Source organism: Clupea harengus, chromosome 22 (genome assembly GCF_900700415.2).
Source record: "Clupea harengus chromosome 22, Ch_v2.0.2, whole genome shotgun sequence".
Lineage (NCBI taxonomy): Eukaryota > Metazoa > Chordata > Actinopteri > Clupeiformes > Clupeidae > Clupea > Clupea harengus.
This window is the reverse complement of record NC_045173.1, coordinates 11,649,736-11,663,830: the sequence shown is the minus strand read 5'-3', so window position 1 is coordinate 11,663,830 and position 14,095 is coordinate 11,649,736. Positions and strand designations below refer to the sequence as shown.

At 46.3% G+C, this 14,095-nt stretch overlaps 1 protein-coding gene across 1 annotated transcript in view; it reads right to left on the bottom strand.

Annotated features, from left to right (window-relative positions):
• Nucleotides 1-523: 523 nt before the first annotated feature.
• The window catches only part of LOC105908375 (mastermind-like protein 3), a 42,599-nt gene continuing 29,027 nt past the window's right edge, over nucleotides 524-14,095 (bottom strand). The window contains exons 2-4 of the mRNA XM_012836875.3: nucleotides 7,531-7,836; nucleotides 5,774-5,858; nucleotides 524-4,131 (exon numbers count right to left, since the gene is read on the bottom strand). Coding sequence (XP_012692329.2) covers nucleotides 3,125-4,131; nucleotides 5,774-5,858; nucleotides 7,531-7,836 — 1,398 coding nt within the window. The 3' untranslated portion in view covers nucleotides 524-3,124. The remainder of the gene's footprint in view (nucleotides 4,132-5,773; nucleotides 5,859-7,530; nucleotides 7,837-14,095) is intronic.

Below are 14,095 nucleotides of genomic sequence, written 5' to 3'. Positions count from 1 at the left end.
AGAAATGGGCTTTTTGATGATGGCCATTGTACTTAACAAATGTGTTATAAATTAATATTGACACAGAAAATACTGAAGATTGAGTAGTTTTACACAGCAGCGAACTTCCCCACTGTGATAACGATAAACATTTCACTCTGGTCTTTAGCACAGAATATGTTTCCTGGCACCTATTTCTTTCCTCCCACACAAAGCATTCTGAGTCATTTAATAAGATCGGTGAGAACATTCTCTCTTTATTTTAATTTTTTTTCTGAAATCAAAAAGGATTTTTTTCTTCTCATCTGTCTTGCATTAACATTTTATAATCTGTACAGGATAAAAAGAAAAAAAAGCACTGCTTCAGGTACAGAGCAAAACTCTCAAACTAGAAAAATGCTCAAAATAAAAATTAGAGGAGGTCTACAATAGAAATTAGTAGTAAGACATTGTCTGAAGTGCAATGGCATAGCTCAGATGAGTGGAAAAATGAAATTAAAATACTTCTCTATTTTTAAACAAACAGTAAATTCTTTACAGAGAGTAGAGACAGTATTATCTGTTGTATTTAAACTTGTAAAAACATATTTACAAATATCAATTTTCTTTTATATATCTTTTTTGATCACATACATGTCAGCACCAGTACAGAAAATGAACAGAAAAAAACAGTGACAATGATGACAAAAAAAACAAAACAAAAACAAAAAATAGCAGGTAGAAAAAAAGCAGAGAAAAGTTCTACATTTGACTTGGTCCCAGGATTCATGATATTTGGAGGAAGCTTGGAGAAAGAAGAGGGCTCCCCATCTGCCGGTCTTAAAGGGCAACACTGTCAGGTGGCCATTTTGGAACACTGTATGTAACAAACTCAAGTGCCTATCCCTTTCCTTAAAACGATAAACATTTCCAACACTAAACACCAAAACAGCCATTTTCTGTTAAGAACATGAACAGTACTCCGTTCGATTTGGATAGGATGTGAGGCAATTGAGAAACCAAGACAGAAAACACCTGTACAGATTAAGATCATTCAGACCAACAGCCAAAAAGGGTAGACTGGGGCATTTGCATGGGCTGTTCAAGATGAATAAGCAATTAAAGGCATTCTTTTGTTTTTAGGGAGGGTTAAGGGTCCTAACTAGCTTTGTAGTTACAAAACATATTATAAGGAATATAATCTGTTCTGTTTCCTTGACAGGTTTCACTGAACTCTTAAAGTAAACCATGAGTGGTGTAATGACAATTTAAACAGTAGCATTTTTGTTGGGATTACAAGGGATAGGTCTGAAGGGTCGGTTCTAATCTGCCTAATCTAAAAAGTGTCTTTAAAAATCATAATGATCACAAACAAAATGTCTTCCGTTCAACTGAAGCTCAGAAAAGGGGCGGATGAGTTAAGTAACTTGAAGAGGGAGATAGGCTGGAAAATATGTCTTGTTGGGGGGCACTCTGATGACGCTTTAAGAAGAAGGGACTAAATCTTCCTCAATCCCCAGAGATTGGCTGAGGTGACCAGTGCAGTCTTTACTCCAGGCCCGTTTTGAAGAACTCTAAAAAGATAGCTACTCTTTGCTAGCCTTCTCCTCCTCGCTGAGAAACTAAGGACAGAAATCACATTGATGGGCTGAAGTGGTTGATGAGACCAATTGCAATGCAATTGATTAAGCTCTGCACAGCCCCATGTCACTTCACAGTCTGTCCAAAAGTTGGACAATAGTTGGAGTCATGTAAACGTGGATTTAAAGACAAACAAATTTAAAGTGTGAGAATCGGAACAAAAAGCAAACAGCAATATTTTGAGCAGTGGTGAGATTGTTGGTCTGAAGTATTTCATCACTGGGTGATACACACACTCATACGCACGCATACAAGCATAGACACAAATCATCTCAACTGAAGGCTAAACCTCATACCAAACATCTTCCCCTAAAATGCCAAAGACCAGCCTTTGAGACAAGTCATTGTGTCAGACAAGGTCATTTGTGGTGACATACATTCAGCACAGGTACAATTCGTCATTGTGTTTCTTTTACATCGCTGTTGTTACATCCTGTTCCGCATACACCCCATCATTAATACCACAGTTAACATTCGTTGGCTGAGCCTGTCTTTGTCATAGCTGCCCTTTTGACTGTCTGACATCTATCTGTATGTACATGGATGGTTTTTTTTTTGCCTGCCTTACCTCTCATTTGGTCTTTCTCTCTGTTTTTTATTTGTTTGTTTCTTGGAGACTGTGAGGTCTCTAGCTGCCAGGTCTCTCCATACAGAACCCACCTCTAACACACAGAGAGACACACACACACACTCTCTGTCTCTCTGTGTCTCTCTCTCTCTCTCTTTCCATCCTCTTGCTCACAGAGCAGTTGCCTAGCGACAGCAGGGGCACTCATCACGCATGCGCTCAAATCCAAACAAAGGGAAATGCAGTTTGTTTTGGTTGCGATGTTCAAATAAACACACACACACACTTGCAGATGCACATACAGACTCATTGTGGTGAAATACAGAGGACCACATCAGCATTCTAGGGAAGCCAGAAAATGAGAGGTGTTTACATATCTATGTTTTGGAGGGAAGCTATTGCAAAGGAAGGTTAAACCACATGTTACGAATATGGGTGCTATCCCCCACCCTACAAATCCACACACACACACACACACACACACACACACACACACACACACACACACACACACACACACACACTCTCTCACACACACACACACACACTCACACTCTCACTCATGTAACAACTAAGATAGAAGAGGGAGCATGGCAGTTAATTGTGATAACAAAAATATTTTCTATTTTCCCTACTGTATACCCTTAGGAAACTATTCTGAAGTTTGGGGTTTGAAAGACCACTGAAACACAAAATTGTAAAATAAATCACATTAAACAACATGGAAAATAGGAAAGACTACTTTCTGAAATAAGAACTTCCACCACTCCCGTGGAGTATTTAGACAGTACACATACACATTTACACACAGTACATGACATGGCATTTTTCTTTCAGTTTCATGAAAGTTGAACAAAAACACTCCTGTGTCCTTTAAAATGTATCTTCTGTTTAAAAATCTCTTTTCTGTTCCCCAAAGCCCAACCTATTAAAAAACACTCTGCTCTTCTGTGTCTGCTATTGGTTGGGGAAAAACTCTTCCATCCAGCCATCTGTTAAGTCTAAGTCCTTTTCGTCTGATAGACCAAATTGGCCTCCACTGGCTGCTGCTGATTGGCTGGCATAGCCATACGCTAGGTCCTGACTAGATGTCCGCTGGTAGCCTTGTGACTGGGTCCCGCCCCCATATGCCACGCCCCCTCCGGCTCCTCCCGGTCCGCCCATCCCCCCTGGCTGCCCCGCTGCCTGTCCGAACGCCGATGCCATGCTGGCAGGCACGCCCTGGTTCATGCCAGGCATCATCATGCCACGTGGCTGGTTGGTCCTGCCCTGTGCTGCCATGTGTGGAGGCATCATTTGCGCCCCACCAGGCCCTATGCCAGCAGGGTTCATGGCACGCGGGTCCACCATGCCCCCCTGGCTGTAGTGCTGCTTGGGCATACGTGGCGGGCCTTGCCCCGGCGGCATCCCATAGCCGGCCGGCATGCCACCAAAGCCCACCATTTCGTTTGTAGTCCTGCCACCCATGGGCTGCATGCTCTGTTGCTGCTGCTGCTGCTGCCAACCTGCGCCTCCAGCTCCCATCATGCTTTGCAGCCTCTGCGCCTGGGCCTTGTTCATTGGCTGGCCGCCCACACCACCTCCTTTCAGGGCAGAGCTAAGGAGCATGCCCTGGCCGTATCCTCCTCCCCCAGCCCCTCCAGCTGCTCCAGATCCGGGCATCATGCCACCGGGTCCTGTTCCCGGTTGCCTGTGCCCAGGTGCGCCTGTGTGGCCCATTGGCATGCTGCTTTGGTTGGGGTGCTGCTGCTGTTGCATCTGGCTCATGCCTGCTGTGTACATGCCCGCTTGGCTGCCTCCGGTGCCCGGCTGGCCCCCGTAGGGCATGCCCATGTCGGGCTGCGAGGGCATGCCGCCCTGCATGGCTCCGCTCTGCATCTGCTGCATTTGCTGCTGCTGTTGCTGCTGGAGAAGTCGCGCATTACGCATGCTCTGCATCCTCACTGCCATCTCTTGAGACGACCCTGCATACAAACACACACATAAGTCAGAGAGAGTAAACATTAGTCATTTCATCATAAAGACAGTCCACAAGGTGCTTGCAAGTGATGGAGATTGGTCAAAGGGTGTCAACACAAAGGAGGCTGTATTTGGTGGTACAGTCTCTGATGTCTTGGCAGTTATTATGCCTTCACTACCTTCACCTCTGCATGTCAAATGAAATTCAACTCTTTGTAATTTGTCAGTCTGAAGAGAGCACTACGCATCAAATCCAGGAGTGTGTGTGTGTACCACTATGTCTGTAGATGTGTTTGACTGAGTGAATGTTATCCAATGTAAACTCCTCTCAGCACAAGTGCATTAATCCCCTCCACTGGAGGAAATAATCTGAGTGGACGCCTGACGGACTGGAGAGAGTCTGCTCTCAAGTTAGTCCAGCCAGGCAGTGAGAGAGTCCGGTACTGCCTTTAGAGAGCACAGCACAGCAGTGGGGTTTCAGCATCACCACTGATTGGGCCCTTATAACAGACACCAAAGATGCTCTACAAATGACTCAAGAGTCTGGCTAATATAATCACATACAAACCAAAATCAATGCACAAAAACACGTATACATTCTCAGATGTGAAGAATTTCTATATTTTTTTTTACAGGCCATGGATCAGTTCTTAGCTGTACAGCATGCATTTGGGAGGAGAAGCTCTGTTTGTGTGTGATCTGAATCTAGTCAAACACATCACACATGCCAATCTTGAGGGGGTTGCCATGGCAACAGGCTCCTGTCAGAATTATGGGGGGGACGGGGGACTTTAACCCCCCCCACATGAAATACACAACTGTGTGACAGGAGAGAAAGCCTGAAAAAGTGCTCCTGAAGTGAAGGCAGATTTTCTTTTTGAAGAGGCACAAGACATTGTGGGTTTGTGTGAATGTATGTGTAACGGGTGGATGAGGCAGCAGATAACCTAATGATGGCTGTTGAATGACATGTCCTTGCATCATGGGGGCTGTGTGTGTGTGTGTGTGTGTGTGTGTGTGTGTGTGTGTGTGTGTGTGTGTGTTTCTGCTGGAGATCCAGAGTGATTTAAGCATCAATGGCTCTGTCTAAAAAAGCAAGTTGCCCCTGGGAATTAAATCTAATATAGTCTCCATGGCAACCTGACAAAAGAATCAATAAACAGACAACACTCCCCTTCCTCTGGCTACACTGTGTGTGTGTGTGTGTGTGTGTGTGTGTGTGTGTGTGTGTGTGTGTGTGTGTGTGTGTGTGTGTGTGTGTGTGTGTGTGTGTGTGTGTGTGTGTGTGTGTGTGTGTGTGTGTGTGTGTGTGTGTGTGTGTGTGTGTGTGTGTGTGTGTGTGTAAAAGAGTGAGCACACGCGCAGGGTGGGGGTCATTAGTTAGAGAGCTGGCGGGTGCCCCTGGTGGCTAACCCATAATTTGGGATGTCACCAGGGCGATGATTTGCTATGAAAGGAGAAAGATGGACGATAAGGGACTTAATTTGCTGCAAGTGAAAGGGGAAGTAATGCTCCATTACTGCAGCTTGTTTACCACAGCCATCAACCCCGGCATCGACACACACCCCGAGACAGGTCAGGCACACACAGCTGGCTGACTGGCCGGCTGGCTGGTTGGCGACGGGAGGAAATCTAATGGCTGCTTACCTTGGAACTGGTTGACCTGCTGGACTGGGTAGGGGTTCCTCTGGGGCTGCCCCATCTGCCTTGGGAGGTGCTGCTGCTGTTGTAACTGAACAGAATGAAAGAAAACCAGAGAGGTAGAGAGAGAGACAGAGAACGAGAGAGAATAATGTAAATATTAGAAAGCACACCTTGAAAATAAGAAGTGCACTTCGATACTGTCAGCCTTCCTGTTCCCTTCATTAATTCTAAGATTCAGTGCTGGATTCAGGAGTCTGTAGTAGCGCATTAGTAAGACATTAAGAACTGGGTGACTGGTATGGGTTTGAATATTCATGCAAATACACTTGTCTGGAGAATACACAACAATTATCAATGCTGCTGTTTTTCTACTCAGTTATTCACCCACTTATGTTGTCTGTGTGAGTGTTAATATGTGTGTGTGTGTGTGTGTGTGTGCGCGTGTGCGGGTATGCGTGTGTGTGTATGCGTGTGTGTGTGTGTGTGTGTATGCGTGTGTGGGTGCATGTGTGTGTGTGTGTGTGTGTGAGTGAGTGAGTGAGTGAGAGAAGGGGGGAGGATGTTCCTCTCTTAATTCAAGTTCAAACTCTCTTTAGCACCTTATTCCCAGAAGTGAAAAATGAAAGGGAAACAACCAAATTATCACAGCAGGTGGTATGTACATGCATTCACACACACACACACACACACACACACACACACACACACACACACGCACACACACACACACGCACACTAGAGTTCCTGAAGTACAAAAAGTTTGCAGATGGGAATGTGGGGGAAGGCAACTGCAGAAGGTAATTAGGAGTATGAGACCAAGCATATGCCAACATGACAGTAGTTGAAACCTGCTTTGTAGTACAGACGGACTGCCGGGAAGAGAGAGGGGAGGCAGAGTAAGACAAGAGACTGAGATGGGTGTGGAAGTGTGTGAGTGGGTGTGGGTGTGTGTGTGTGTACAGAGAGATAAAGAGCTCTGTTGCAGGTGTGCCACCATTTGTTGAGTGTCTCCTGTTGTCTTGCACCTCCTCTGCAGAGTCTGTTATGCTTACACATCATTGACAAGTGTCACCATTAGCTGCATCTGGGTTTAGCTGAGGTGCTAAGTGGGCTTGTGTTAAATCCAAATGAGATTCTGCACTCAGGTGTGAAAGGATCTCAATGGAAGGTCTCACAATCACTGCAATCCATGCTCTGCATATCAGCTTATATATGCTGAGAAATATATAGGTGGTTCAAATACTATTTATGCCTGGAACTATAGGGTCTGATCACCTGGAGTATCTTTGAGCTAATCTGGTATCATGAGTCTTTTATTCCATATTTAATGGCATCCTCCTCATTGCCAAAGGACCCTGCCCAAATAAGACCCTGTATGAAAGCGCATACCTGCTCTACCTAAGTTAGACAGTGTGTGAGCACGCCAGCCTGCTCTGACCCTGTCCGTGTTCGAGTGCTCACCTGCTCACAAGAACACAAGTTCTACCATGTGTTACGGTGCCTACCTGCCAAAGTTTGACCCTGTGTGTGTTTGCGTGCCTACCTGCTCTGCCATGATGTGACCCTGTGTGTGTTTTTGCGTGCCTACCTGCTCTGCCATGATGTGACCCTGTGTGTGTTACGGTGCCTACCTGCTCTGCCAAAGTTTGACCCTGTGTGTGTTTGCGTGCCTACCTGCTGTGCAATGATGTGACCCTTTGTGTGTTTGCGTGCCTACCTGCTCTGCCATGATGTGACCCTTTGTGTGTTTGAGTGCCTACCTGCTCTGCCATGATGTGCTGCTGCTGCTGCCTCTCCCTGAGCAGGTGCTGCTTCTGCTGCTCCATCAGGTGCAGCTGCACTCTCTTCTCCTGCTCCATCGCCATCATCTGCTTCATCATGGCTGCCTGCTGCTGCTGCTGCTGCTGCTGCTGCTGCTGTTGCTGCTGCTGCTGCTGAGGGTTGCCCAGGTAACCACCGGGCCCCGCCCCCACCGCATTGGGCCCACCCGAGGCCACTCCTCCGGGTGCGCCGTGAGGAGGCTGAACCCCACCTTGCTGCCGGGACATGGCCACCATTCCTGGATCCTGACACAGAACAGAGGAGAGGAGACGTCAGCAGTGATCCTGAAGACAAGGATCTTACTGATAAAACTGCTTCAATCACCACACGTGAATGGGAATGAGGCTGGGATTGATGAATGGCACCAATGTAAGGAGAGTATGCAACTGACGCAGCTGGTGCAAGTGGCTGATTCTCTTCTCTCTTGTCCTCTTATCACAATTAAAACGCATGCACATACACACACATGCACATACACACACATTCAAAAGGACCACACTTCTCAAAACACAAACGACCATCCATCTGGTGAAATCTCATGTATCAAGTAAAGATGCTGTCTGAAATTCTTGCGAAAGGTCGTTGATATGTGAGCTGAACAGCCAATCAAATTACACCCCTCCCTTCCATGTTCCTGATGCAACGTGCCGATTGGCTGGAATTGTTTATGACTCGGTCCGAACCAGTATGTTTGTTTCCGATTTACAGAGCAAGGACAGTGTACAAACACTAGGGTTCTCTTGAGTGCACACACGAAACAGACAGCCAGAGGACTGTGTGCAGCACTTTGCGGAATTTGACAAAAAGTGTATTGGTTTAGAATCGTGGACTGCACCAAACAGCAAACCCCATTTTGTATATCTCAGTGCAACTTATGCATGTAAATGATTCACATAAGCAAGCTGCACATAATACTTGTCAAATTAAATACAAAGATGTCATGCCGTCATGTCAGATAAAACTAGTTCATCACTGCTTCTTTCTTCTACAGTTGGATAACTGCATTTGTGGCAAACTATGTTGTTTGGTGAGTTCAGCCATTACCAATCTAGACTGCCCTCACACTGGGGAGGGTGTCTCAACAGAGCAACGGCAATATCAATAAAAAAAACTTTGGCTGAACACACGCTTGCTTCTGCATCAGACAGCGCAGGCAGACCAGACCCGACAGGTCGATAAGTAGCAGATCTCTCTGGGTACCGCTGGCGAGCCACGCCAGGCTGACAAAGCGAGGGCAGAGAGGACAGCAGGAAGGGAGATGGTGACGGCCTTCAGACCATAGGGGGCAGCATTGTTCTGTGTTTTCCCTCTCCCCTCTACCGCCACCAATCTCACCCTTTCTCTCTCCCTTTCCCTCACCTTAGGTCTCTTTTCCCCTCCCTCCTTCTCTAACTCTCCCTCTCTTTTTTCTAACCCTCTGTCCCTGTGTTTGCTCTCTCTCTCTCCCCCCTCTCTCTGTAGCTTCACCCTCCTCCCTCACTTGTGCCCTCCCTCTATTGCAATATATCTCTCTCCCTTTCATCCGACTTCCCCCGCCCTCCATTTTGCTCTCTCTCTCTCTCTCTCTTTCTCCCTATAATACAGCTCCTTCTCACTCTTTCTCTACATCTTGAAATCTTTCTCTTTTCCCTTTCTTCCTCAGTACACCCCCCCCCCCCATCTCGTCTCTCTCTCCATCTTTCATTCTCTTGCTCCCTCTATTCCCCTCCCCTCCCTCCCCTCCTCTCCTCTCGTCTTCTCTCCTCTCTGGCCTGCTCCCAGCAGATGGCTTAATCATGACTGGTAATATACGACTCCCTCCTTCTGCTGGATAATGTGTCTGAGTCCAGAAACTCTGCACTGGAGTGTGACGAGGGAAAGACGGGGAAGAGAGAGGGAGAGAGGGAGGAGACTGAGAGAGAGAGAGGAGAAAAATAGATGCACAGGGGAAGAGAGGGACAGAGATGGAGAGGGAGATCGAAAGAGAACAGGAGGCAGGGGCCAGAGAGAGGGAGGAATGGATAGAACAAGGGAGAAGTGGGAGAGATGATGGGAGAGAAAGGGGATGGGAGAGAACTACAGAGTAGGTAGAGAGAGAGAGAAAGACAAAGAGGCCGCTTGAAAGCAAAGGGAGGGAAGGGAGAAAAGAAAGGAAATAAGCAAAGGGGCTTATACACGATGAAGGAAAAGACATTATAGAGAGAAAGGAAAAAAAGAAAGGGAGAGACAGAAAAAAGGAGGGGGCGTGTGGAGTAGGTAGCCAAACAACCGGGGCTTTGGTGCAGAGCAGAAGGTGCTCCGAGGAGGTGTGATGGACTGTGCTATGCCACTGCCCAAGATTACCCAGCCTGCCCCTGGGAACGACAGAAGCCCCCTTCTCCTTTTTCCCTCCCTCCTTCCTCCTCGCTCACCACACTCAACGCCACATTTTTCCTCCCTCAACTGCCATCCTTCTTACACTTGTTTGCTCCGACCCCTCCGTGCTTTTGATACACTCTCTCCTTCCCTCTCAACATGCGTATTCCTCGAGTCATCTTTCTCTTCACCGCCCTTGCGCCCTGCTTACTTGCATCCCGTTTCCATTTGTCCATGAACAACCAACTCAACGCATACCATAAAGAAACACATTTTTGTTGTATTAATCATACTTCTCCTCTCCTCTCTCCTTAGAGAAACCCTTAGAACACCAACACATGGTGCATACTGTGGGTTTCTATGCACCTAGATGCAATCAGATTTCCACACTCCAGATGCACTGATGTGTACCTGTTTGACGGCGAGAGTGGTGCTGGTGAGTGTTTGGGTGACTGTATGGATGTGGGTGACAGAGCTGGTTGTGGTTCTTGTGGAAGTGATGTGTAGCAGGTCTCTTTCTGTGGCACCAGCAGATAATCTGACAGTCTTTCTCCTCTGTGGCACCAGTCAATACTTACAACTGAGCAGTTGCCACTGAGACACTGCACACAAAGCACGGAGGAATGCTTTGCTCATATAAGCATGCCTCGTCTGCCGAACAACACTGGAGCAATGCACACACACACAGGCAAATACAGACACAACACACAGATACACGGTCACACTCACAGACACACTTATCAACACACACACACAATGAATAGTGAGACAGGAAGTATAATAAAATCCCTTCTGTCCTGTTCCTGCAGGAATCCTACTTTGACACAAACAACTTTCTTTTAAAAAAAATATTTTATGTTTCAACCAGTGGATACGTGTTGCAATTAGTGGCAATTAAGACATTACTCTAATGAATATAAACGCTTGTGATTACTCTCCCAGATTATTACTGGCCAAGGGTATTGGGAGGGTTCATAATAGTGCCACTCCATGCCAAAGTGAGAGAAAGAGAATGTGTGTTTTTGTGACTACGATCTAAAACCTCCCCCTGCCTATCAGTATAGCATGCCATTACACACACTGGCAGTCTCTTTGCCAGGTTTTAGTCAGAACACTTCAATCACAATGCCCCTTAATTAGACAAGTGTACTGTAAGACCACACTCTCAGAAGCCATTTATACACACTCTTGTCCACACAAGCACGCAACATAATGATGTGAGCCTGCATACTTTCTCTAAGCTCCACAAGTGCCAAGACAGGGGATGAAGGAAAACAACATAAGAACAAGAGAGAAAGGATGGACAGTGAAGTAGAAAAGAGATAACTGAAGGCAGAAACAGAAACAGTATGAGTAAAGGAAGTGATGTAATACAGGCGGGGGGGGGGGGGGAAGAGAGAGAGACAGAGGCAGTGCTGCACACACAGTAATTCAGGCCATGGTGTGTTAGCCGGACTGATCGCTTTCATTGATCAACAGTTTCACACCCACAAACCGCACTCACGCTCAACTCACACACAGATACTGCAACATTGATTAGCATTCTCTCACACACTCCCTTCATCTATCTGTATCTCTCTCTGTTTCTCACACACACACACACACACACACATTGATTAGCAGTATCTCAGCTCTGGCTCTGATCACTATGCTAATCTAGGAGGCTTGCTCTGAACATCTCCCCTAATAAGGCACCACGTGCCGACACACTTCTTCCCCGTGTCTGTGGCGTCCCAAGCATGCCTTTATGCGGTTACCTTTGCCTCATGTCTAGAGCTTCAAGCGCAGAAATAACAAGAGAGATTCTGGTGGTTAATGCATGATAAGCACGCTAAAGCTCGACAAATCCAATAAAGTACAATGCAATAGAAAACAAACAGGAGGGATTCATACTGGTGGAGAGACAAGGACAGGTGATATCTATCCACCAGAAGCACGTGTCACTGAAAGAGACGAGTGCTGTACAGCTCAATGGCGTGACTAACACATGGACTTACTCTCACACCCACCACCACACCATTCAACATGACTGTTAGCGTACTGTTAGCTCAGTGGCTTCTCCTGGCCTCACATCAGGACCATAAAATGTGGGACATTTTAAGATGATAATGCAGATAAATACATCGCACAGACAGACAGAGAGAGAGAGAGAGAGAGAGAGAGAGAGAGAGAGAGGAGAGAAAGAGTGAGTGAGTGAGTGTTACAGGAGTTCTCCAGCAGATGAGTTTAGTGTCTTGTGAAGTGCCACTGGAGAAACACTCACAGGTTTTCAGTAAACTACCAGCTCATTTTATGAGCTGAGACTGAGAATATGTGCTCTGTGCCTGCAAAAGAAAGTATGCCTTTCTGACAGCTCTACACAAAAGAGTCAGATAACGAGCGAAAAAGTAAGTGTGTGTGTGTGTGTGAGTGTGTGTGTCTGTGTGTATGTGTGTGTGTGTATTTACCTGTCTGGGCCCTGGGCTGTCTGTTAGAGCTTCCAAGCTCTACCACCCTGATCAGATTACGCAGCAGTGCCTCAATCACACACACACACACACACACACACACACACACACACACAGAAAGGCACACACGTACACTTACACACACGTAGTGTGGTTATTTATGCATACATGCTTGTGTGCATCTGTGTGTGTGTAGCGTAGTACAGGGAAGGAGGGAGACAGTTGAGTATTTAATGCAGCTATTAGATTTCCAACATGTCAAATGCTTGATTAGTCTCCTCCCTCTCTGATTATCCCTGCTCTCTCTCTCCCTGTCCCTCTCAATCTACCCCTTTATGCCTCCCTCATAATCTTCACCTCCCTCATCTCTCTCTCTGTCTCTCTTTATTTTTCAATAATTCACTCAGGAGATCATTTCTATTTCTATTCTCTTTTGTGTGTGATAGAGGATGGGAGTGGCATTCAAACTTCTCCTCTCATCTCCACCTCTGTCTTTCTCCTCCCTCTGTCAGCACTCTCTCTCTCACTGGTGCATATAGCCACTGTCCAGTTTTCCGTCTCTCTGCCTGAGCCATCGCCTCCACTTCCTCTTACCCCCCCCCCCCCCCCATCTTTGTATCTCTGCAGCTCCTATTCTTTCTCTATTCATCCTCCTTTTTCCTTTTTTCTATTTTCCATCCCCCCTCTCTCTCCCAGGTCATTACAGGCTGCCATTGAGCCATATTTCTGTCCACAGCTCAATTAGACGTACAAGCACGCCCGCACACACACACACACACACACACACACACACACACACACACACACACACACACACACACACACACACACACACACACACACACACACACACACACACACACACACACACACACACACACACACAGGTTCAGCCACGGTTCAAAGAGAGGAGGAATGGTTATCTCCCAAACGATCTCTCTTCAAGCACCACAAACTCACACACACATACACACTGGACAACACAAAAGGCTTCAGGTAGGAACTCTTACACAAAGTGATGAAATACTGAGGAGACTGCTGTAAAAGCATCCAAAAGAATGGGAAATGTAGGTTGGGGAATGAGAGAGAGAGGAAAAAGGGAGAAAGAGAGAGAGAGAGAGAGAGAGAGAGAGAAAGAAAATAATATCACTAGCCGTAGCTAGTCTGTAATTACATGCCGCTACCCTAGCTGTGTGAAAGCATGCTATGAGCCTGTGCAGTATCTTCCCAGCTAATGGCACTCTTTGCCATAGAAAATGGAGATGCTATTTAACAAAATGTGTCTATTCCAGTGTTGGAAGTGCATGCATTAGAGCGAAATCTGTACACAAGCAAAATCACACACATACGCACACACACACGCAAAGCAAACATAGCACATTGTGGGACTCTTGACCATTCGGACAAGAAAATGAAAACCACCATTAGTGTCATGTCAAACAATGAATACAAATAAAAAAACACAATGATTTCCTGTTATTACTCAAAGCAGACAGGTGGGTAGTGATACACAACAAGAGACACACATCCACAAACAGAGACAGCTTTAGTATCACCTATATCTAACACACAGTAACATTACTTTACATCCAGTGGCCACAAAACCAAACATGACAAACCCAACATAAAATGCATCTTCAGAGCCCACAGGCCCATAGTCTACTTTCAGTTCTCATTTTAGAGCTGATAAAACAGGCTGGATATCTCCATTTGCCCCTTTTAG